At 42.7% G+C, this 23862-nt stretch overlaps 4 protein-coding genes across 5 annotated transcripts in view; 2 read left to right on the top strand and 2 right to left on the bottom strand.

Annotated features, from left to right (window-relative positions):
* eml5 (EMAP like 5) overlaps nucleotides 1-7886 on the top strand; it is a gene marked incomplete at its 5' end in the record, with an annotated part of 50567 nt that extends 42681 nt beyond the window's left edge. The window contains 15 exons of one of the 2 annotated variants that reach the window (XM_080513114.1): nucleotides 180-258; nucleotides 588-717; nucleotides 815-913; nucleotides 1245-1265; nucleotides 1801-1974; nucleotides 2061-2269; nucleotides 2479-2636; nucleotides 3500-3614; nucleotides 3699-3887; nucleotides 3981-4153; nucleotides 5623-5785; nucleotides 6377-6480; nucleotides 6583-6736; nucleotides 7411-7511; nucleotides 7594-7886. In XM_080513114.1, the coding sequence (XP_080369240.1) occupies nucleotides 180-258; nucleotides 588-717; nucleotides 815-913; nucleotides 1245-1265; nucleotides 1801-1974; nucleotides 2061-2269; nucleotides 2479-2636; nucleotides 3500-3614; nucleotides 3699-3887; nucleotides 3981-4153; nucleotides 5623-5785; nucleotides 6377-6480; nucleotides 6583-6736; nucleotides 7411-7511; nucleotides 7594-7630 (1906 nt within the window). In that variant the 3' untranslated portion in view covers nucleotides 7631-7886. Of the gene's footprint in view, nucleotides 1-152; nucleotides 259-587; nucleotides 718-814; nucleotides 914-1244; nucleotides 1266-1800; nucleotides 1975-2060; nucleotides 2270-2478; nucleotides 2637-3499; nucleotides 3615-3698; nucleotides 3888-3980; nucleotides 4154-5622; nucleotides 5786-6376; nucleotides 6481-6582; nucleotides 6737-7410; nucleotides 7512-7593 lie in introns of both variants that reach the window. The other variant, XM_080513113.1, reaches the window with a different exon arrangement.
* Nucleotides 7887-10245: 2359 nt separating this feature from the next.
* On the bottom strand, nucleotides 10246-12258 carry isca2 (iron-sulfur cluster assembly 2). Its single transcript, XM_080512413.1, has 4 exons — nucleotides 12149-12258; nucleotides 11789-11954; nucleotides 10837-10952; nucleotides 10246-10741 (listed from the first exon to the last, which is right to left on the bottom strand). The coding sequence occupies exons 1-4, from the start codon at nucleotides 12208-12210 to the stop codon at nucleotides 10567-10569; spliced, it is 519 nt and encodes a 172-aa protein (XP_080368539.1). The 5' UTR covers nucleotides 12211-12258; the 3' UTR covers nucleotides 10246-10566.
* A 211-nt stretch (nucleotides 12259-12469) lies between these two features.
* LOC308142023 (NPC intracellular cholesterol transporter 2-like) lies at nucleotides 12470-14978 on the top strand. The gene is made up of 5 exons (XM_080512312.1): nucleotides 12470-12594; nucleotides 12835-12939; nucleotides 13457-13564; nucleotides 13658-13830; nucleotides 14493-14978. The coding sequence occupies exons 2-5, from the start codon at nucleotides 12858-12860 to the stop codon at nucleotides 14574-14576; spliced, it is 447 nt and encodes a 148-aa protein (XP_080368438.1). The 5' UTR covers nucleotides 12470-12594; nucleotides 12835-12857; the 3' UTR covers nucleotides 14577-14978.
* A 2415-nt stretch (nucleotides 14979-17393) lies between these two features.
* gskip (gsk3b interacting protein) lies at nucleotides 17394-23843 on the bottom strand. Its single transcript, XM_080512857.1, has 3 exons — nucleotides 23606-23843; nucleotides 19311-19557; nucleotides 17394-18459 (listed from the first exon to the last, which is right to left on the bottom strand). The coding sequence occupies exons 2-3, from the start codon at nucleotides 19551-19553 to the stop codon at nucleotides 18301-18303; spliced, it is 402 nt and encodes a 133-aa protein (XP_080368983.1). The 5' UTR covers nucleotides 19554-19557; nucleotides 23606-23843; the 3' UTR covers nucleotides 17394-18300.
* Between the last annotated feature and the right edge of the window lie 19 nt (nucleotides 23844-23862).

The following is a 23862-nucleotide window of genomic DNA, read 5'->3' as shown; positions in this document are numbered from 1 at the left end:
TTAACCAGTACTAATTTGGATGCTTTATTGAATAGCAAAGTAAACAGTGTAATAGCGACACAACATTGCAGTCATCATCCTCCTCCTCCTCCTCCTCCTCCTCCTCCTCCTCCTCCTCCCTGGTATCAGCATGAGAAGCAGCTTCATGGCAGCCTCCTCATCCCAGCTGTCTGTTTCAGGCCTCCTGTCAGCCGAGCGCTGCCACAGCCAGAGAAGTTGCAGACCAACAATGTTGGCAAAAAGAAGCGTCCCATCGAGGTAAGACGCGCCTCCCCATCCTCTCCCAAACACCCCCGGCAAGGACACGCGCGTGATGCATTTCCTGATGGCAGAGGGAGGCTCAATCAGCGAGGCAGATAATTCAAACTGCGAGTTCCTAATGGGATTACTTCCACTGGAGACGCTCGTCTTGCCCGTCCTCTGGCCCAGACAGCGTCCCCGCGGGGGGGGGGGGGGGGGGGACGCCGTGACGCCGTAATCAAATAGTGGCGTTCTTCAGATGGCCGCCGGCGCCGAGCAACCGGGTTGCCATGGCACTAACCTTTCTGACATTCCTGCCGTCTTTTCTTTTCCTCCCTCTCCCGCAGGACCTGGTGTTGGACCTTGTGTTTGGTTACCGTGGCAACGACTGCCGCAACAACGTGCACTACTTGAACGAGGGGGCGGACATCATCTACCACACGGCCTCGGTTGGCATCGTCCTCAACCTGACAACCTGTGAGTGGCTGGAGGACGGCGTCACCGCTCCCGCTCAGTCGCTGACACGCATGACACGTGTTTACTTTGTGTGCGTGTGTGTGTATGTTCCTTGCAGCCTGCCAAAGTTTCTACGTAGAACACAGTGACGACATTCTGTGCCTGACAATCAATCAACACCCCAAATTCCCCAACGTGGTGGCAACTGGCCAAGTAGGTATGTTTGCGCGACGTTGACCTCCCGCGTGAGCCGCAAAGCCTCGTCCCTCTTCCCCCGGTGCAAACTGGATCGTCACGACACCGCCGTCCTCCCCTTACCTGCAGACCCACGCTGCACAGGAGGAAATAATATGCACAGATGATGTTTCATTTCCCCTTTGACGGCGCTCGCTAATATCCTGGATAGAAAAATAACTGATAGGCATAACTTTTTGACAGTGTGTGTTCAATGCTTCGATGTCTCTTTAAGGTTAATGTCCCATTTTATCAGCGTTGCTCAGACAAACACTGAAAATTCACACTTTGTTGTTGTTTTCCTTGCTTTGCAGGTGATACTGGCGACATGTCAGGTAAGACTGTTAAGTGACTGCCACCTAGTGGTCCCAGCGACTTACATGGTTATATTTCACAGGGAGTTCATTACATAAACAGTGCAATCAACAAATTAAAACTTTTAATAAGCAAAATAATCCCCCTTTTTCATAATGTATTTGGTCAGAGGGAAGAATTGGGCATATAATACACTATATGTGAAATACATGCTGGTCTGAAACTGCTTCAACTTGAAGTTTCAAACGTTGATTTTCAAGATTTTCACCACAAAAGGATGAATTCAGCTTTAATTGTGCCTATTGCTTCCCTGAAGTCATTTTCTATCTAAATCTCTTAGGACACTCTTTTTCTTTTTTGACCAATTCGCCATTTTTTTCACTCACTGCTTACATTTTGTACACTGGAGACATTTTTAGTCATCCACCCTCACGATTTTTGATAAGCAAACTGCCCAAACCAAAACCTGCAAATAATAAAGAAAAGCTTTAATTTCCAAGAAATGCAGCTCTTTTGATGTATTGGCTGAAGTCGTCTTTGTCCTCGGCCGTTCAGCCACGTCCCCATCCATCCACGTGTGGGACGCCATGACCAAGCAGACGCTGTCGGTGCTCCGCTGCTTCCACTCCGGCGGGGTTTGCTCCGTCAGCTTCAGCGCCACAGGAAAGCTCCTGCTGTCTGTGGGCCTGGACCCCGAACACACCGTCACCATCTGGAAGTGGCAAGAAGGTGAGAAGAAGAAGAATTTCCGTCTCCGAGGTTCCATCCATACTTGAGAGTCAGTGTTCACCGTGCTCTGCTTTCCTGCTCCTAAGGTGCCAAGGTGGCCAGCCGGATCGGCCACACCCAGAGGATCTTCGTGGCCGAGTTCCGCCCCGACTCCGACACGCACTTCGTGTCCGTGGGCATCAAGCACGTGCGTTTCTGGACGCTGGCGGGTCGAGCTCTGCTCAGCAAGAAAGGCGTGCTGAGCACCATCGAGGACGCCCGCATGCAGACGATGCTCTCTGTGGCGTTCGGAGCTGTAAGTCGACCTCCCCTGTACCGTTTGCACTCTCCAGCAGTGCTGCAAAAATCTCTGTTTGTTTCTTATTACATTTCAAACAATTCAATCTGCTAATAATTTCCATGTTGAAATCGGACTGTCTGCTTGAATGTGCCGTGAACTGGTGTTGCATTGCTTGCTCTGCTTTCTTAGGCCACTAGATTAGTGCAGATTTGTTTTCTTTTCAGAATAACTTGACATTTACAGGTACCATAAGTGGGGATGTGTGTGTATGGAAGGAACACATTCTAGTAAGAATAGTGGCCAAGGCTCACACGGGCCCCGTGTTCACTATGTACACCACACTGAGGGACGGCCTCATCGTCACGGGAGGCAAAGAACGACCGTAAGTGCTTTTCACCACCACGTTTTACTCTACGTAGCTGTAAGATCTCACCGATACTTTAACTGAACTGTGTATAATGAACATAATAATCTGGTAGAGAGACGCTCTCTCACTGACAAACAAAAGCAACAAGTTTCAGCGAGCTGCTACATCACTGTTAAACAAATCGGTCTTTTTTAATCTCAAAAGTTAAAAAAAATGATGTTGAAAAGTGTAGTTTCTGATGGGTAATGTATCAAAGCAGTGATTGTCAGCCTTATTTTTTTCCCTTTAGCCCTGTTGGATTGTTTTTTCGGAAAGACGTGAGACATTTCCTGTCCCGAATTTACCAAAATATTACAATGAAGACAAACGTCACTGGACGGCAGAAGCCTCCGTAATATCAAATCATGTGCAAATCTAATCGTGACGACCTCAACGCAGAACATACAGATGTGAAATGATAACTGCTGTGTCTTTTCACAACCGGCATTTGATTTATGAAAATTCTAAAGTTGTTTTTGTTGCTGCAACAACTCAAAATCGTCAGAAAAAGAAAACTTTGACAAGTGTTTGCCTGAGTGTGTGGGTTCAATAAAACAGCTGTCAGCTTGAAACCAACGGGGGGGGGGGCTGTCAGTCTGTGCCTGCCCACACAGTCAGGAAACAAGAGGAGTAATCAGACAGCACAAGCAAAAAAAACATGTGTGCGGGTGGAGTGTGTCTGTCAGGCCACAGACTGCTCATCACTCTAACGTCAAACCCCGACAACATATTTCACGTCTATAAATCGTCAATCCCGACCCTTGATCCTTTGCGCAATATTCTTTTCGAGACATCTGGGATTTTGAGTCACCGTGGCTTGATTTCCTCCCTCCCCTCAGGTCGAAGGAGGGCGGAGCTCTGAAACTCTGGGACCAGGAGCTGAAACGCTGCCGGGCCTTCCGCCTGGAAACCGGACAGATCATCGACTGCGTTCGCTCCGTGTGCAGAGGGAAGGTGGGATCACCACGGACAACTCCATGAAAACTGATTTTTTTTTTTGTTAAACTGTCTGTTCTCACGCGTCCTGCTCGTCGCCAGGGTAAGATCCTGGTGGGAACCAGGAACGCGGAGATCATCGAAGTGGGCGAGAAGAACGCGGCGTGCAACATCCTGGTGAACGGACACATGGACGGCCCCATCTGGGGTCTGGGCGCTCATCCCTCCAGAGACGTGTTCCTGTCGGCGGCGGAGGACGGCACCGTCCGTCTGTGGGACGTCCCGGAGAAGGTTCGGCGTTCCCGCTTCGTCGCCGGAATCCGTGGGAATGTGTGGTGGTCACAACGTGCCGACGTTTGTCTTGTCTTGTGGTGGCGGAAGCAGAAGATGCTGAATAAGGTGAACCTGGGCCACCCGGCGCGCACCATCAGCTACAGTCCCGAGGGAGACATGGTGGCCATCGGCATGAAGAATGGAGAGTTCATCATCCTGCTGGTGGCGTCGCTCAAGATCTGGGGCAAGAAAAGGGACCGGCGCTCTCCCATTCAAGATATTAGGTAACGATATCGGGGGTGGGAAAGTGACTCGGGTTGCCGTGACGCTGGAGGATCTGCTGCTCTCTGTGGCCAAAGTGTCCTGATGATGGAAATTATATTGACTGCTGATTCATAAGCAGACCAAACAAAAACTCCTCTAATAATTATGATTTACAGTCCAGGTTGAGTAAAGCTGCCAACTGTCAGGAGATCAGAAGATGAAATCATCACAGATTCAAGTTGTTTCATAGGTTTCAGTGAGAAACTGGATTTTTTTAATTTTTTTTATTATTATTATTTTAAAAAAAAAAAAAGATTAAAAAGCCGGTCAAAATCTACCTGGGATTTTTAAAACAGATGCTGTCAAATCAGATACAAGTGGCTCCAGTTCGGCCCAACTCGCCATGAAAATGGTCAAAATTTCAAAGAAAACATTTTTTTGCTGCCATGAAAGCGAGCGACCTTGTTGCTGTCAAACTCGCCTCACAGCCGTGCTGTCAGGACAAGATTGTAAAAACACCTAGAACACAACAGCTATAGAAGGCTTTGGACGTGTCAATGTATTTTGCACCAGAACGTTTCATTAAAATTGCCTTTAAATGGATATTGCAGTCATTTTCCCATAGTAATTGTTTGGTTTGGTGAAAATATAGATATTTTCATCATATATACTCTTTGTACCTCCACTAAGAAAAACTTTTAAATTCAACATTTTTTTAACTGGTCCGGCCCACTCAAGATGAAATTGAGCTGTGTGTGTGGCCCCTGAACTAAAATGGGTTTGGCACCCCGGACAAAGCATCGAGTCATAATTCAAGTAACTTGATCACTGTTCATTCATTCATTCATCTTCATAGAGCGGTGCCGTCGAACTCGTTTCAGTTCATGAGCCACAAACAGCCATTTTGTTTGAGGTTGAGCCACATAAGTAGAAACATTTGCATTCTATTAACTCAGTTTTTTCCTTAGTTTTAATGCAAAAGAATATTAGTGAATCTTGAAAATGAACAAGCTGATGCCCACTTTACAAAAAGAAAAAATAAATACAATCTGCAAACCTGAGAAGCCAAAGTGTTTCTGTACAAACTGATGCTCTATCATAGACATCTTTGCACACTAAATATGAAATTCTGGTTGATGTCAGATTAGTTAAAGATTTTCACACCAAAAAAAAATTACTTGCTTTTGGGATCTAAAAAAATTTTTATTCAAGGTTTTTACTTTAAATGTGGTGAAGTCTTTTCAGATAAACTTATTGTGCACCACAGTAAATTATCTTTACATTCAGTCCCATAATGTGTGTTTTGATCAAATAAATATTGCTGTAGTGGTAAAAAGTGGTCAAAGCTCCACTTTTTTTTTCATTATTGAAAACATCTCCTCTGCAACTTTGTGAAAGTGAAATAACAAAGTGAGTTTATTCCTGTGAGCAGACCCTTACATAGTGTATACATCCGTAGTTTTGTAACTCCGGCTGCTTTCCTCCACAGGTTCAGTCCAAACTCTCGGTATTTGGCCGTGGGCTCCACCGAATGTGCCGTCGACTTCTACGACCTGACGCTGGGGCCGCAGCTGAACCGCATCAACTGCTGCAGGGACATCCCCAGCTTCGTCATGCAGATGGACTTCTCCGCCGACAGCAACTACGTCCAGGTACGTCCCCACGGATCCGGCGGCGCCGTCGGTGTGTTTGATCGGTGAAAAATCTGCAAGAATGAGAGAAGAGAGACAAACCCCGGTATCGGGAGAATTAAAGATTCAAAACAGTCAAGATTCTTGCGCGAGGGCAGAGGAATGAAATCACCTCATAGCTCGTTCATGGATCTGCCAAGTTCTTAACTCCGTCGCCCGAATTTTATTCACACAGTTGAAGTAGGCGGTTACATTTTCATCCAGAGATACAACAAAGCAGGTTGACCCTGGTTCCCAGGCCTGTGTGTGGGTGTATGTATAAGTACACTTCTATGTGAGCTGAGAAAGTAGGAATGCCCGAAGATAAGATATTCCTCCGGCCCGAAGGCCAGAGACCTTGAAGACATCTTAGAGTGGTTACAGTCAAAATATCTTCCCATGAGTGCAGCTCACCTTGCAGCGGTGAGCAGTGTTCAACACAAACATGCGTGAATCAACGATCACTTACTAAAATGTCAATTCCCGTTATACCAAGTACTAATAATTAATATAAAGTACAGATTTACTTCACGGTGTTCCTCCGGTCTGACCCCGTTGACGCCTCTCCCACAGATCTCCACGGGTGCTTACAAACGTCTGGTGTATGAGGTGCCGTCCGGGAAGCAGGTGACGGAGCCGGCTCAGGTGGACCGGATCACCTGGGCCAGCTGGACCAGGTGAGACTCGCTCTGCCGAGGCCCCGACGCCCCGGAGGGGGAATGTGGCCATCTCTTGTTTGCTTCCCATCTCTTGTTTGTCCCCCCCCCCCCCCCCCTCAGTGTCCTCGGAGACGAGGTGATCGGGATCTGGTCCCGAAACACCGACAAGGCGGACGTCACCTGCGCCTGCGTGTCGCACTCGGGCCTGAACGTCGTCACGGGCGACGATTTTGGGATGGTGAAGCTGTTCGACTTCCCCTGTCCAGAGAAGTTTGTAAGTAGAGTCGCCTGTTGATGTTTGTAGGTTTTTTGTTTTCAGTAAAATCTCGCACGACTGCCAAGAGTCAGAAGAAACAAGAGTGAAGCAGCTATTAGTTCCTACGTTCCTCAACCGCGCAACCGACTTCCTGCTCACTTCTTTTAAAAAACATCATTCTTTGCTGAAGCTTTCTATTGAACAATAGATTTCACTTCTTTTATTGCCTTTGTCTTCGCAAAGCTTTCACTTTTGTTTCATCTGATTTCTAACAACTTTCATAACCACCTTGCTTTAATGTATTTACTTGTGAGAGGAATGACTTTCTTCAATGAGATAAAAACTTTAGTTTTGGGGCTTTTAGTACAATTAGTGTTTTAAAACCTAGGACTGCACCGTACAATGAAATTGTACGGTGTTTCAATGACAATAAAGACATTCTATTCTATTCTATTTTTTAAATGTTCCTTATTCAATTAGCACAAAAATTAAATAAATTTCAGGTTATTATAGGTTTTGACATCAAAGGTGGAGATAAGGTGGTATTTAAGGCAACGTCACACCTGTTAGACTTACGGTGCTTTTTATCATTTTTCAAACATCAGAATCTTCCCTTTCTTATAAAATACTTCTCTGCCCTCGAAACAGTCGGATGGTTTTGGATAGCTGTGCTTGTGATGTTTTGTCTCCAGGCGAAACACAAACGCTTCCTGGGCCACTCGGCTCACCTGACCAACGTCCGCTTCACAAACGGAGACCGCTTCGTCGTCAGCGCCGGCGGAGACGACAGAAGGTAACGGCCGAAGAGCGAGAACCCGGTGTCGCAAGTATAGCGGGAAAAACATTGACGGGTTTGTCTCCCGTTTGATCCGCAGCGTGTTCGTGTGGCGGTGCGTCCACGCGCCGCACTGACCGCCGGGGAATCGGAACGCCTTCCGGAAGACGAGAAGTAGAAGAAGAAGGAGAAGAAGAAGAAGAAGAACACACGAGAAGGAGGAGGACGGACCCGGCAGCTCGTATAATGAGCTCCGGCGGTTGTTCGACTTACTGCCTCAAAACCTCGGTGCATGCATGTGTGCAAAGGCTCATGTTCGTCACAGTGTCACGGTCCTGATTGTGAACGCCGGAGTTACACGCTCTGCTCTCGTGACATCACATCATCATCCAGAAGAAAAACAATCTATATACGTGCATATCATTTTTGGATTATAATTTTTTTTTTTTTTTTATAAGGTTGTTTCACACGTCTCTTAACGACAGGCCCGTGGAATCGCGCTACCGACGAACGCCGTTCTCATCGTGAAATGAACCATGTAGCAAAACTGAAATTCGCCTTAATCTGAGTGTCTCTGAGGGTTTGGATTCTTTTCTTCTTCTTTTTTTTTTTTGTATCATTTCGTTTTATTGTTTTGAATCACGTCGTTTATTTGTTCTATTATTTATTTATTTATTTTTTTTACTGGTGATTCCAAATCCTGTGGCCTTCCTCCGCGAATGTAACATCCACTGTTATGTTCTGGATGTCAGCATGCCAAAGCATACTATGCACTGTACACCTGACCTGGTCACTGTGTCGCCCCCCCCCCTCCCCGGTGGTTCACTTCTGGTTCCTCTCCGTGGTTGTGTAGTGGACTGCTTGGCCCTCAACCCCCCCTCCGTCATGACGTGTTGGTGTGCGCGTACTCGTGTGAGGATTGGTTTGTGGTTTTTCCCCCGGGTGTGCATGGCTTTACCGGAAGACAATCTGCCCCGACTGAATCCCCTCAGAAAACTAAAAAAAAGAAAAAAAGAAAAAGAAACGGCTGTAAAATCGATACTTCGACGCACTGTCGCAATTGTTCCGATCACTTTTCAGTGTGCTGCTAATATATATTACTGTTGCATTGTCATGAATATGAACGGTGTGACTATTTTCAACAGTGAGTTGATGTTTTGTGTAATATGGTATATTGCTTCAATGGAATGTTTATCAGAAGGGAGAATATTTAAAAAAAAGAAAAAGATAAGACTAAAATAAAAGTGCAAAACATTTTGCTCCTTGTATTCAGACTAACAACAAACAAAAAAATGTTGCTGCATATTTTGATTTACATTTAACCAGTGTAAATACCATTTGTAGATATTCTTTTTGTATATTTTTGTGAGATGTTTCTTAAATTCCACTTTAATAAAAAAGAAAAAAAAGCAACCATGAACTTTGACATTTTGAGTGATGTTTTCCTTCACGTCAATCTCAAACTGTTTCCATCAGTTTTGTTATCATATTTCACTGAATGCTATTAAATTGTTGACTTTTAGCAAAAAAACAACAACAAAAGAACAACAATTGTATAGTTTTACGTGATGGCTATAAATTAGATATAATCTAAGACTTGAAAGTCAAAGTTTTTCATTTTTTGAATAAACACTATAAATAAAAGGAGCTTCTGCTTCGAACTGGGATGTGTATTCACGGTCTGCAAATTCAAGATGGATATTAATGAATAATGGCGAACTAACCAAGAACTTTTAATCTATTGATTATTTCAGACCTGGTGGCCACATAAGTCAACAGTTTAACAAAACAAATCCTCATCCTTTAATAAAAGTAGAAGCTTTATGGCATGGATATTTTAAAAACTGGGTATAAATGACAGTGGAAATATTGAATTATTATTTGCACTCTGATTATATTCAATGAGGCCTTTATGCTCATAATTACATATTTGATGGAGTAAATCCATATTAAACCCAAGTAAGCATTTATTTCTTTTAAATATGATTTGTTTCGACCGCCACAGGCAGACTTTAACAGAACAAAGAATTAAAGAAAACATTTCTAACCACACAGATTGAACACACCAAATTAAAAGCCTGACTTAACACAAAAATGTTTCTTTTCTTCAGAAAACATGCAAACTCCACACAGAAAGGCCCAACCTCTATATGGAGCCACTGCTGTCCAATTGTTATACTTTCTATTGTTTGAGAAATGTGTTTTAACATGTGGATATTTTGAACCAATAACTTTAACCTGCAGCTTTCTGACAGTCACCAAATGACCAGAGTAAAGGTCAAACGCTGTCATCTCCAAAAACAGCTAAAGCTGAGAAAAAGGTTTCAATACAACATCCCACGATTAAAAAGTAACTAATGTCTGAGAATTTTTACAACAGTGTCATTCTATACGAGGGATTTTTTTTTTTTATGTTAACATTAGTTATAATTAAGTAACAGCGAAGGATGTATGCAATTTTTCACTTTATTTTCCACCTCTGGTAGTTAAACTTACATGTGTGTGACAGTAACATGAGTCAGCATTAAGTTTATATGTGCTGTCCAGTGCTGTCATATAGAATCATACACCCGACTTGATTGACTCATACGTGTGAACTCATTGACATTTCCAGGGCAAATCCTAATATTTCAGCAGGTTAACCAACAATAAAGAGCTGAAGTTGTGCAGTGCAGTCTCCATTCTGTAAACATAAACTGGATTAAACAGATTAGCAGAACTCTACAAACACATCAACACGGATACCTTGAATCCACTTAATTTATTTAAAATGACACAAATATATACGTTGCAACTTTAGTTTAAAGCTTATTTACATATCTTACATGCAAAGGCAAATCTAAATGCGGAGTCATCTCAATCTCACTTCAGGTGCGTCTTTGTGTTGTTCAAGGTGATTTACATCAACACAGAGTTTAATGAGCCGTTCAAGTAATTTAACACCCCCAAAAAAAGCAGAAAACAGGCTGATGATTCATCCAACAGTGTATGTAGTATGTTTGTGTTTTCACTGTAACATAATGTTATTTATTTTATAAGAGTGATATTGACAGCTGATGCTGTGGTTGGATGATCATAGTTTGACAGAGAAGGAGCTGCCGCACGAGCAGCCGTGATCCGCCTGGGGATTCTTCAGCACCTGGAAGGTGGAGCGGATCAGCTCCTGACTGAAGTCCACGGTGGATCCTTTCACAAACTCCAGGCTGTCCTGATCCACGATCACCCCGAACCCCCCCTGCTCAAACACCCTGGAGGGCAGACGAGCAGGTCGGATTAAGAGACGACAAGAAAAACAAGTGTGAACTCAAAAAAAAAAAAAAAAAAACCCGCTGCGAGAGCTCACCTGTCGTCTTGATTCCTGGTGCTGTCAATAGAGAACTTGTACTGGAACCCAGAGCAGCCGCCTCCCTCCACGTGGATCCTCAGGTACTCGCCTTTCTCCATGATCTCCTCCAGTCTCTGGATCAAACAGGCATGAATGAACCAACAATTCAGACACATTCATTTACCACCAAGTCTGACTTCACTTGTCAGGTACAGTAAACGCTATAAACCATAAGATAATAAACACCAGTTATAAGATATTGATGCAATTGTGCTTTTTGGGAGTTTTACTTCCAAGTCACAGTTATTGTTTTTTCTTTCTCTTCTCTAATCCCATTTTAACCTGAAGAAACTGCTTCATTTGTGGGTTTTTTTGTTTGTTTGTTTTAAATCAAAGAGCAGCTGCGGTTAAGACAGACAGTGTTTCACAAAAAGAGCTGTACCTAAAGTGAAAGATGGCGTCATCTGACTGGCCAAATGTTGTTACAGTGAAAGAGCACAGGCTATAATACAATAGAAATACATTATTCATCCCAGAGGGGAATTAAATCCCAGCCACAGTGGTTGTTGCTCTGGCCTCACAGTGGGTTTAAATACCGGCTGGGGGATTTCTTTGTAGTGTTTCCATGTTCTTCCTGTGTGTGTGCGTGTGTGCGTGTGTGTGTGTGTGTGCGTGTGTGTGTGTGTGTGTGTGTGTGTGTGTGTGTGTGTGTGTGTGCGTGTGGGTGGATGCGGTTAATAGATTACCCTAAATTTGCCATCATTGTTCCATCGGTTTTCTCGGTCGCTATTCTGGAAAGTTGTACTACAAGTAAATGGACTGGGCTGACATCGGTTAGGTTATTGAGATGACACCCCATATCCATTTTTTTTTCTTTTTTAGCCTCATTGGATTATGTTTATGAAGATTTAATAGATGATGGACTCCTCTGCTCCGTCAGTGTTTCTACCACAGGTGGATTCCGGCTGACCTTCACACATGACTCTGTTAAACGGACCCCGGAGGAGCCGCCTGTGTTCTCCTGGACGGAGGCGCTGCCGTAGCCCCGGAGCCCCGCTGTGTACCGGAGCGAGGGGGTCGCAGTGAGCCGCTGCAGCGTCTCAGACACCCTGCTCCCCTTCAGGAGACCCGTCGTCCTGCAAAACATTGACTATCTGTCAACATCGCGTCACATGACCGCACACCGTTGCTGCTGCGAGCCCCGGCTAGCCCGTTAGCATAGTGTTGGTAAACTCTACCTCTGAATCCCAGCATTCTGACTAAACACGGAGCAATATCGAGCGACAAAAGGATGGTTTATGCGTCGAGACACACAACAGAAGAACTTTACCTAGCGAGGTTGAGTATTGTTGACTTTGACGCAGTCATCATTGCTCCTCTTAAGGCTGACATCTTCCATAACAGAAGTTGAGGTTCAGCGTGTTCAACGGCCGAAATGCCGCGCTGCCATTGGCTGCAATTCCTGTCTTTCAAATTAGACACGCCCACATTGGATGAAACTCGTCTTTTGATTGGTCATAGAGATTTGCCTTCGAGACCTTAGTCATGACTGTCAGGCGTGGCATTGTGATGGTGACGTCACGTCTGACGTTGTTATTCAACAAATTGTACCGAGGAGGCGGGGCTAAAGAATCAGGTCGCTTCCTGTGAGGATTGACCCTGGGCGGAGGAAACCCAGCTGGGTGATAAATAGGCGTTTCTTCGATCTCGTGACACAACGAAATAAAAAGGAGGTTGTTTTGTCGGCGTTTCAGAAGCGGGCGGAATCTTTCTAAGGTACGGTGTGTTCTCTCAGAGCTTTGATACGTCTCCGTGCTTTAACTCGTATTCACTGCATTACCAAGCACTTTGAGACTGGTTTTCAACGCCGTGTCAAACTTTTTAATCACTACTGCGCTCAGAGGAGGTTCCGCAGGTGTCGCGATGAAATTAGTTTACGTGGTGTTTAGTGCCACCTGAGTGGTCACAGGTTTGCTCTTATTTAACTGGTGTTTGTTGATTGTTTTCTCCATTAAGAGTCGTACAACAAAAAGGGAAACATGGATGCCAGGAGCGGTTTCGTCGTCGTGCTCTGCTTGATGGGTTTAACCTGCGCGATTCCGGTCAAATACGTTGATTGTGGTAAGTTCGTTTGTTTAATCACTGAGCGTGTGAAATGTTTGTCAGACCTGTTCTCAAGCATCTTCACGGAAACGTCCTTGCGTGTATAAAGACTGATCACACCCTGTAGAAAGTGTCATCCAACATTGTAATGGGATAGAAATCTCATAATGGCACTGGAAATAGCTGCGCTAAAGATGTTGCCATTAATTTAGACATGAGACAAAATCCCATGTAAAAGCAGCAAAATGCACTTGTCCGACCCTTACTTGCCACGTACGCCACACACCTCTCCATCCAGTGAAGTAAGACATTGATTTCCACAAGTTTTGCCAATACAGCAATCAAGGAAATGGCTGGAGCAGCAATCAGACTTGTGATAAACTGACGTAAAGCAAACATCAAACCCCTTAAGAGCTTATTCACGCATTAGTCTGCTTTGCACCTCCAGATAAGAGTCTGTTCCCATTTTAAGTACATGCACACTTCTCAAGGTAGTTTATTGACGTGTAAATGATTTTTTTTGTTTCGTATTCAGGATCTGCTTCTGGTAAAGTGACCACAGTGGACATCAACCCCTGTCCCTCTCAGCCCTGCCAGCTCCACAAAGGAAGCTCGTACAGCGTCAACGTGACCTTCAGCAGCGGTTAGGGGAACCTCCGTGAATACTTTTCAACGTTCTGTAACGCATGCCGGCGTTTGGGGATGTTTAATCGTGTTTTAATGATTTACTCTGCAGGCGTGGCGACTCAGACGAGCACAGCCGTGGTCCACGGCGTCGTCGCCGGCATTCCCATTCCCTTCAGCATTCCCAACTGCGACGGCTGCAAGTCTGGAATCCAGTGTCCCATCCAGAAGCAGCAGACGTATTACTATCAGACCACACTCCCGGTGAAGTCTGAGTACCCTTCGGTGAGTAGCTCCAGTGACAATAAATCTATTTGTTAAAAAGAACATTTCGTTCTTGATGACTCTCGGCCTCCTTTACATGGTCCTCATTCACAAACTCTTATTTTAATGATGAAAGACGCATGGCGTTCAACATATTGGGGGTGGTGGGGAAAAAAACCTCTAAAAAAAACTAATATTCAGGATGAACTGCGAGGGATTCTCTCCACCTACTGAGGGGTTTTTCTTCCAATATAATTAAAGTATCTCTGTGTCGGTCCTCTTGCATCGTGATCATTTGCCTTTTTTATGCTTCTGGAATGAACTAAATGTGTTGGAGAGGATTCGTGTGATTGAAAATAATCAACAATATGACTTATCATGAATGCTTTGTAATGTTCCTATTTCCTATGGTAAAATAACTAATTACAGACGTCTCCATAGTTTGTTTTGAATACTTTTAAGTAAAATATTTGAAAAAGGTCATTTATGTGTTTTTTTTTCTTTTTAGTCTGGCAGAAGTTCTGTATTTTGTTGTATAAAGTTCTTGTTTTTATGGGGCAGGTTGTTTCAGCCTCTGCCTTTTTTTTTTTCTCTGTAACTTCTTACCTGGAATTTTTTTTTTTTTTTTTTTTGAAAAGGGGATGTGCTCTTTGTTTATTGACCACTTTCTTTTGTTTTTGCAGCTGAAGCTGGTTGTGCAGTGGGAACTGAGAGACGACGACAAGAAGGATCTGTTCTGCATCAAGTTCCCAGTTCAGCTTGTGTAACGCCAACAAATTCACACAACTACCTCAGACTAGTGTTTCTCTTTTTAAAAAAAAAAAAAAAAAACTGATTTAACTCTGCATAACAAATTCAAAGAATGTCACTAGTTTCTATTTTATTGAATAATCGACTTGGTTTTTTAAGACGTGTCTTAATGACTTCACTGCACACTCCTAAATCCTGCTGAAATATTAGACGCATGTTTTAATGTCACATTTTAAAGATGCGAAATCTGGTTAACGGCTGTGAATTCATTCCCTCAGTGCTAATGTTTAATCTTACTGGCTGCTGTGTAGTCGGAATATCTGCAGGCTGCACTTTGTTTTATATTTCTTATTTTGGGTAACCACTCTTATGGAATTTGATACTGTAAACGAATAATAAAAGTAAATTCTTGAAACTTGGATTTGTGTATTTCTGACATTACAATAAGCGAGATGAGTGTTTCTGTAAGTGATTCCTGAACGGTGCTTAAGCAGGCCTGGAAATAAAAACCTCACCAGTTTTGGACCGTAATGACTCGTACAAATTAAAACAAGTCGAGCTCCGACTTGATTGTCGGAAACTCTTATTATCAAACCCCAAAGTGAGTAAAACTACTGGACAGGGTTTGATTTATTATTGTTGCAGTTTCCGCTTAGTTTTTAATTGAGTGGCTGACCGACCAAACCATGATGTTGACCTTTTATAAGTGCAGGAGAATTAAGATAAAGTTTGAACAGAGAAGACAAGATAACGAATTTACTTCAGCAGGAAAATTGAATAACAAAATAAGATGGATGGATGAATTCTGTAACTTTATGACCAAAAGAACCTTCTAAAATGAGGCCAAAATGTTTTAATAAAACTCTTCCATTGCATTTCCGAAGCTCCTGATTTCGCAGTTTCACCCTTTGTTTTTAGACAAGACAAGATTTTGACATTTTCAGTCTTTACTATTTTGACTTTTAAGCCATTTAGCATTTATATTTTATCATTTTAAACGCTTTTGACAATTCTGGTCCTTTTATGTGTTTCAAGCCATTTTGGTTTTTCTCTTTTTTGTGGTTTTAATAATGTTCTCATTTTAAGTTGGTGTGCCTTTTTCCAGCCATTTCAAGCTTCAAGGAGCCGCTACTGAAGGGCTGAAGAGCCACATTGTGGCTCCAGAGCTGCAGGGATGAGATTTGTTGTGGAGCGTGGGTCCATAGAGATGACTTAAAAGGAAATTAACAGTATTAAGAGTTAAAGTTTTTGTTTTCTTTCAAAATGTGACATTTAGTAGTGAAACGTGAGAATTAAAGAAGCTCAGTCTAAACCTACAGCAGCTTCACTGGAACGTCTCAATCCTGACCTTACAAGTACAGACTGTCAGCCTCCCCAACTGAAACTGGAAATGTGCTTTTATGGACAAATGTGAAATATAACATTTTTCTATTTCCTAAACATGTAGACAAATATTTACAGAATGTAATGGTGACGAGTCAGAAACTCATAAAAACTGTCACAAACCTCCAAATTCTGTGTTTTACTGAATATAATTCATCTTTGAAGTAAAGATTGTAAATCTGTTTGGACTCTAAAGGAAACTTTACAAAACAAAGAACTGAAACTGTACCAACTATTATTTCAGCTGAAGTAAAGTGACCAGAGGAAGAAATACTGAAAAATCTGCAGTCGAGGGTGAAACTGTTATGAAAAATACTTTTCACCAAGTTTGTAAAGTAACTTAGTTGAAAATAGTTGACATTCAGTTCAGTTTACTTTTACTATCAAATGTCTACTTCCAAAGTATACAAAACGGAATATATATATATGGGTGGAAACTGTAAATATAAAGCAGGCATTTTCTCAGTTAAATGAACTTAATAGCTACAGAAAATATAGATTAGTTTAAAAGTTAGTTTAAATTGTGGCCGTTCTTCATCCTCATGGTATAAAATGTGACCTCATGTGAATTGTACTTTATGAATGGAATTATATCATAAACAAGTAATAAAGTGGTTGCAGTGGAATCGTTTGTCATCAGGATTAAACTCAGATTTACAGTCACAACCAATAAAACTTGCACTGAATTATTTTATGGTTCAAACCTCATAGAAAGCAAATAATTATCTTTTATTGGAGGATATAGAGAATGAGGAACCTTCAGGCAATATGTTATTTTGTGGATAAGACAGAAAACACCGTCTTCATTGGGATGAAAGTCTATTATATAATATGATAAATAACTTTAGTAACTTTATTCTTTTAAAGAAAAGTAGAAAGCTACTCTATTTTAAAAGCCTTCTATGAGCAGTCATATAAAAAACACAACTACTACAAAGGTTTAATGCATTTTTGAAGCATAAAAGGGAAATCAGTCTCAGATAGACAAACAAGCTCATCAGGCTCACTTGTATGTTGGATGAATTAAAAAAGCTGTAAAACATATCGAAAGGAATGTATAACATTTGTGAGCAGAGAATTAAAGTCTTTACGGTGGGAATGTTCGTTTGTGTGTCGGGAAACCAACATAGAAAAAGATGAGAAATTCCTTAGAAATAGATATGATATAAATATTAGATTTATTCAGAAGAAGTGGTAAATTAATTATACATCTGCTTTTTCAACATGCATTCGTCATTATTTCTAGAACCGTATCACTATAATATGATTTTCTTTGCTTTTGTCATTTAGCATATTTATAATGTCCCAGTGAACGTCCAGGTCGGAGACTCGCTGCGTAGAGTTTGCATACGAGGCGATGTTCTGACATATAAACTTGAAATATAACAAGTAAAACCGTCATGTGAATTTACCACCCCCGTCCTGGACTTTGTGAAATAAAGCGACAGTGACACACGTCTGAGAGTTTATTGGTTTGAGCAAAGGCCAGCAGCAGGTAGAATGACAGTATGAGTGCACTGGGAATGAGTTGTCATAACACCGCAGCACAACCACAACCAGGTCACACAAAGAGCAAACCAGTACTAGAAAGCAGCTTCAGAAGATCTCAATGTGCATTTTGACTGAAAGAGCAAAACCTGCACAAAAAAAATATAGATTTAAAAACCTTTAGAAACGGCTTCTTGTCACTGCTATATTTGATATAAAAGCTTGAGATGCTACACGCTGCAGAGAAAGCAACAAAAAACGGAATTTGCCGTCATCGCAGTTTTTAGAACGAATGTTTTGACCTACTTCTCCGTGTGGACCTGCACAAAAGCGCCACAAAATCCGCTCATCCACGTTACCGCAAGAGTCAAACGTGTCGCCAGCAAAGCAGTAGAAACATCAAAAGCATGAGAGCTTTGGCTTTGCAATGGAAACGCCTGCGAAGTAAAGCCGGGAATATGTGAGCAGATATCGGTCGTGGGGTCACAGCTTCAGAGCCGGCAGCATCCATGATAATAATAATAATAATAATAATAATAATAATAATAATAATAATAATACTACAACTTCCTGCCTCCTGATGCTGCCAGATAGAAAAGGTACACAGATCCTTAACAATGTGCGCCGGTACAAAAAGACTCTTTCGCCGCGTAGAAACTGGAAGATCGTTCCGCAGCGACGTCGACGACACGGCGGCGGAGGTGTGAGAGGATGAAGTCACGATGGCGGTCAGGGGCGAAGCAGCTCCATGGTTGCCGGGCAGCCCTTCTCGCGTGGCGGCGGACGTCGCGGACTTGGGAGGTTGTTTTTTTTGTTGTTCGCCGGCTCGGATCCGGACACGTTCAGCCCCGGCTTCCTCCCGTCTCTCCGTCACTGTCCGTTCTGCTTCAGCCTCTCCAGCCGCTGCAGCAGCGCGTTGCCGAAGGCTTCCCTGTAGCCGGGGCTCAGCGTGTCCAGCAGCGAGTACACCGTCTCGTGGTACTGGGTGCTCAGGTCCTCGTCCACGTGGTCGAAGGCGTAGCCCACCACCTGCGGGGGAGGGGGGGACATGACACTGTCATTATGGTTGGGACAAGCAATGACTGAATGAGCTTTCGCCATTCTGAACACAACGGAAGCGTTCAGAGCGCCAAACACACGATACATCGATCAAGTCCACCCATCGTCAAACGAATATACCCAGTTTTTGTTATTACAAAACTTTTACAGTTTGTATGATGCAATGGCTCTCCTGGCCTCTAATTAAACAAAAAAATATAGTGCAAAAGAGCATCAGTAAATTATGTTTTGACTTATAAGACCCATTTTTAACGACTGTCAGAACCGTTACCTCTCAGACTGCGTGATTTCCACGTGTGTTTATAAGGCTTTGACGCCAACTCACTCACAAAAAGGTAAATAAAGTCTATTTCTACTGCAGCGTCTTGCTGCAACAGGCTGTCGAGTCGTCTCACTGTCGTTACCTGAGCACCATGCATGGTTTGTGGCTCCGACTCTGGTTTTGGGTCAATTCTGTCGAGTTCAGCCTCGATTCCCTCTGTGCTCCAATAAAACTGAGCCAGTATCCAAAATGTTGATTATTCATGAGGTATATATATATATTCAGACTAGTATAAGTTTCTTTATTTATGCATCTGTATTTGTTATGGTCTTGAACGTCTGGAATGAATAAAGAATAAAACATGACGTGCCAGTTGTTCACAATTGGAGGATTATTCCCCTTGATTAACTTTTCTCCGCTCAGCGAGTTGTTCAAGGCTACGGTGGGATTTCTGATGACCCTACTAAAAGTGTAACTATCAAGCAGTGTTTTAAAAACTGTGTGTGGTTTATTGACTTCCTCGTGCCGTGGGTCTGACACCGCCCCCCCCCCCCCTTACCCTCAGTCCGGCCTCCGTCAGCTCCAGACAGTAGCGGTTCCCTTCTCTGGTCTCCACGTTGATGTAGGCCACGTCCGACGCGCTGCCGAGGCCCTGAGAGACGTACATCTCGGCCACGGCGAAGAGGACGTCGCTGACCACCGCCTCCGCCTCCAACCTCATGTCCTTGACCTCGACGAGCTCCGCGCAGTCGTCGCCGAAGGCCGAGACCATGGCCTCCTCCGGCTGGCAGTCCACCTCCATCCCCCTGCGGCGCGACGCGACACACACAAAACTCAGTCGCCGTCGTATTTGAACAAACAGCCTGCGGCTGACATGTCTTGAATTCCGACCAGATAACATTTCAGCTGCCAGGTGTGCAGGAATGAGGAAAGGGCTGCACAAGTTCAAGTAGATTAATGGGGGGGGGGGGGGGGGGGGGGGTAACCGTACAAACGAAAATCACCGGAAAGTGTTAAACACACATTTACAGAATTAATCAATAAATATGAGCAAAAGTACAGCAGTTCCCAGCCTAAAAACTTTCTATTTACACATAAAAAACCCAATATATATTATTTTAATAGTCATTATTTGGGAATAATAAACTTCCACATTCCTTATAACTGGATCAGAATAACTTTTTTTGTTCCACAGCTTAGAACTTCACCACTGTGACACACATTTTAGACTCATCGTCAGATACTTCAGTATCTCATGCAGTGTGTGGAGTATGGAGGAGTGAAGGTTAACGTCAACTGCTAATTCACATGTCTCCTTTTGTAATTTGGACAAAAAAAAACAAACAACAAATGAATTACAAAACTGTTCATCACTTCATTAAAACACAAATTTCTTGGACCGAATTCATTGAAAGCCTGATGGAGAATCAAAATGACACTAAATTGCCAAAAGTATTCACTCAGCTCTACAACTCGTTGAATTCAGGTGTTCCAGTCACCTCTATGGCCACAGCTGTAATAAAATCAAGCACCTCCACATGCAGACTATCTCTACAAACATTAGTGAGCGAATGTGGAGCTCGCAGGAGTTCAGCGATTTCCAGCATGTGACAGTGGGACGTCACTCAAGTTCATGTTTGTGTGAAGGCAGGCGAATAAATATAACTATAAATATAACTTTTGGTAATATAGTGTATAAAACGATCTTTTAAGAAACACTGCGCTATGTATTATTCATTTATCCTCCACTAATTCAAATTGCATTAGAAATGAAAGAAAGGTCATTCATTCTCAAAATCTGTGCAATTTAATGAATGTGAAGACTTTAATGGACCCACCACAATAAAGGTCCAGGAAAAATGAACCAAAATCAAGAAGCACACAAACATTTTCCTCATCTCAGTGTTCGTGACTCACATGTTCACCCATTATCCTGCAAGTGTTTTATTTCTTTCAGTTTCGCTCCTGATCTCTGAACTGTGACAAAATAAAACAAACAATAAATAGTATTATATGGTATATACGTTTCCATTACACTCAGGAGATGGTGTATTCACACTTTGTTGTATTTTACTGCAGTAAAACGGGAAATAATCTTAGATAAATGTCACATCTATTAATTCTTCCATCTATTCATGTGCCCGTTTCAGTGGAAAATGCACATAAGCATGTCTGTGGTGCTGCGATATGAGCAGGTTGGCGACGACGCGTGTCCGAAAGAGAAGTGAAACAGCAGCATGTGACGGTTCAATGAATTCTGTTTTTGAAATGCAAAGCAGACTATTTTTACTAGACGAGGAACTCCCTGCAGGCCACAGCAAGCTTGAGAACTTCACTACAGAGTTTGGATATATACGCCCGAACTGAGCACATAGTTTAACACAACTGTACCGAGGCAAAAGTAGAAAGGTTGACTTTTTTTTGTATTGCTGAGTCGGCTGGTCCATGTTTGTTTTGAAAGCTGATAGCTGCATTGCGATGGATCGCACTCTTCAAACCTGCGGCCAAATAACACGTGGAAGATAATCTCTCTTGACCACAGCGTCCATTTGTATTAGTGTCAGAGAGTTTTTGATCTTAAGTCATGATCTCACTGTCCTGTGGTCACATGCTCACTTTTTTTTGTTTCTCTCTCTCTTAGTCATCCCGGATGTCTCCAACTTGTCTCAAAAACCTTCTGAATTTAGTTTCTGTGCATTAGACAGTGCCTGGATTGAGAAATCTGCTCGTGTGACCTTTAAAAAGCTTCAGCACTTCCTGAAATCCAGTATGGTAGTGACAGGGTGCCACCTGTGCAACGAGTCCAGCGCTAACATTTTCACACAACTATTAGTAGCGTGACAATGAAGTGGAAGCGACTGGGAACCACAGCATCTCAGCCTTAAAAATAAAAAAATCACAGAGCACAGAGGCCGCCAACTTCCAACAAACTCGGAAAGCTTTGGATCCCTCAAGAAAAAAGGTTATGAATCACTACTCTAGAAGATCATTTTAAATCTATTATCATAAGCAGTTGTCATTAAAATACTGCCATCCAGCCACCTGTTCATAATATGCGGATCTCAATGTTGAATCCAGTCACGCCACAGTAATAACCGGAGGTATTTTCCTGAATCAGACAAGCATTTCCTGCACGTCATGAGTTGTCCCATCGGCTGCACTGTTATTTTCACAGACGCTCCATTACAAAGCCGACTCTGGCTTTTGTTACGCGTTACCACATCGATCACCACACAGTTAAATTAAATGAAAGATATTGGTCAATCCTTTTTTTTTTTTTTGCCCACGGATCAAAACAACTCATTGCAACTTTTGGTAAAACTTTTTTTGTTCAAGATTTGTTAGGAAAATTCGAACATTACATGCAAACCCACAGTCAGCATGAACACTTTGTGGTGCGTTTCAAACAATCACGGAAACATTAACAGCAATGAAAAAGAAATGGAAGAAAGAAGCACAAATCTATGTGTATTCACTTCCAATATATAATTATGTCAATTGCTGTTATACTTTTTTTGTAATATTAACAAAAAAATAAAGATTAGAACAAGAAACAAATAAAAAAAAGGAAATGACATCCCCCCCACCCGTCCTCCCCAATATCACTGTGGAATTTTATTTAATCTATCTGCACATAGCTGTGTACACACATTCACATCTGGGTTACGAGTTCGAGACCTTTGTGTTGGTCTAGGAAGAGTTGCGCCGTTTTGGCAAAACCTTTGGTCAACTTTATTCACTTGACAGGTTTGTGAAGGAATTCGAGTTACAACAGGTCATTTATTTAATGTTTTAATCAGTAAAGGTGTCCGAGGTCTCCAACCCTGGTCCTCGGGAGACCCTGTCCTGCATGTTTTAGTCTCTCCCTGCTTCAGCAGACCTGAATCCAATGATGACGTCATCAGCAAGGTTGTGGAGAAGCCCAATAAGGAGCCCCTCATTGCAATCAGGTGTGCTGCAACTGATCGAGAGCTGAAACATGCAGGACAGGGCCTCTGGAGGACCGAGATCATGGATGTCAGTCAAGTCATTTGTTGCATTTTCTGATATAAAAACACTGAAAGAAACGTAATCTTTGATATTTCACTGTCTTTTGCACAAGTAGACACAGTTAAAAATGGAACAATGTTAAAAATTCAAAAAGGACATTGATGTTTTCACATGATCCAACTAACAAAAGGAAAAGCATCACTTAATACACTAATGTTACTGGTCTGGCCGACTTTGTCGAAGATAAACAACCAATAAAACTGTGACCCAAAATACCACAGAGCACGTCGGTGAAACAACAGTGTCAGCAGTTTCCGTCAACAACAACATGAGCTCCAGATTTTACAGGAACACACATTAAATATTTTAACAGAAACACGTCACTTTCAAGATGCTTTAAATATTGTGTTTAGCTTCAACACTGACTAAAGTCTCTACTGAGTCTAAAGTCTCCCTAATCCAGATTAAACTGGACTGTCTGGTGGACTCTGCTCTGTTTGACGCTTCCAGTTTACAGTGTTGATGAACGGCGACATCTTGAGGACCTTGTACAGAAGCCATCCGCAGCGGTTTAATACACATAAACACGACATATATGGACCAGGATGCAACTTTTATGGGAGCAAAGATTTGTATGACTATTAGATCTCCAGTTTGACTTATTGTAGCGGCGAACAGCAGCTACATTTTGAGTTAAACTCGGGTTTAATCAACTGCTATACCAGTGCATCAACCAAAACTTTACTTTTATTGTAAGATAAAAAAAAAGGCTCGTGTGGCGTTAAAGTTAGATCAGGCATGAAATATTTGCCTTCATCATGGCATAAAAGAGTATTTTTAAGTAAACTGTGTTGTTTTCCTCACCTCGTCTCTGCTGGTGCTCTTCCGGGATCGTCAAGCTTCCAGACACCACAAGGTGTCGTCGATCCGGCCTTTCACGCTTTAAATGGATTCTACGATGCCACTTTTTAAACAGAAAAATGACCGTAACGAGAAGCCTTTGCCGATGGTTTCTTCATTTGTCCAAAATAATCTGAAGAATCTGAAGAATCTGCGTGCTTCCCGAGCAGCAAACAGAGCCGCCATGTTGTGACGTCACCGCACAGCCCTGCCCCTTTAGC

The sequence above is a fragment of the Blennius ocellaris genome (assembly GCF_963422515.1).
Source record: "Blennius ocellaris genome assembly, chromosome: 17".
Classification (NCBI taxonomy): domain Eukaryota; kingdom Metazoa; phylum Chordata; class Actinopteri; order Blenniiformes; family Blenniidae; genus Blennius; species Blennius ocellaris.
This window is presented reverse-complemented; position numbering and strand designations above follow the sequence as displayed.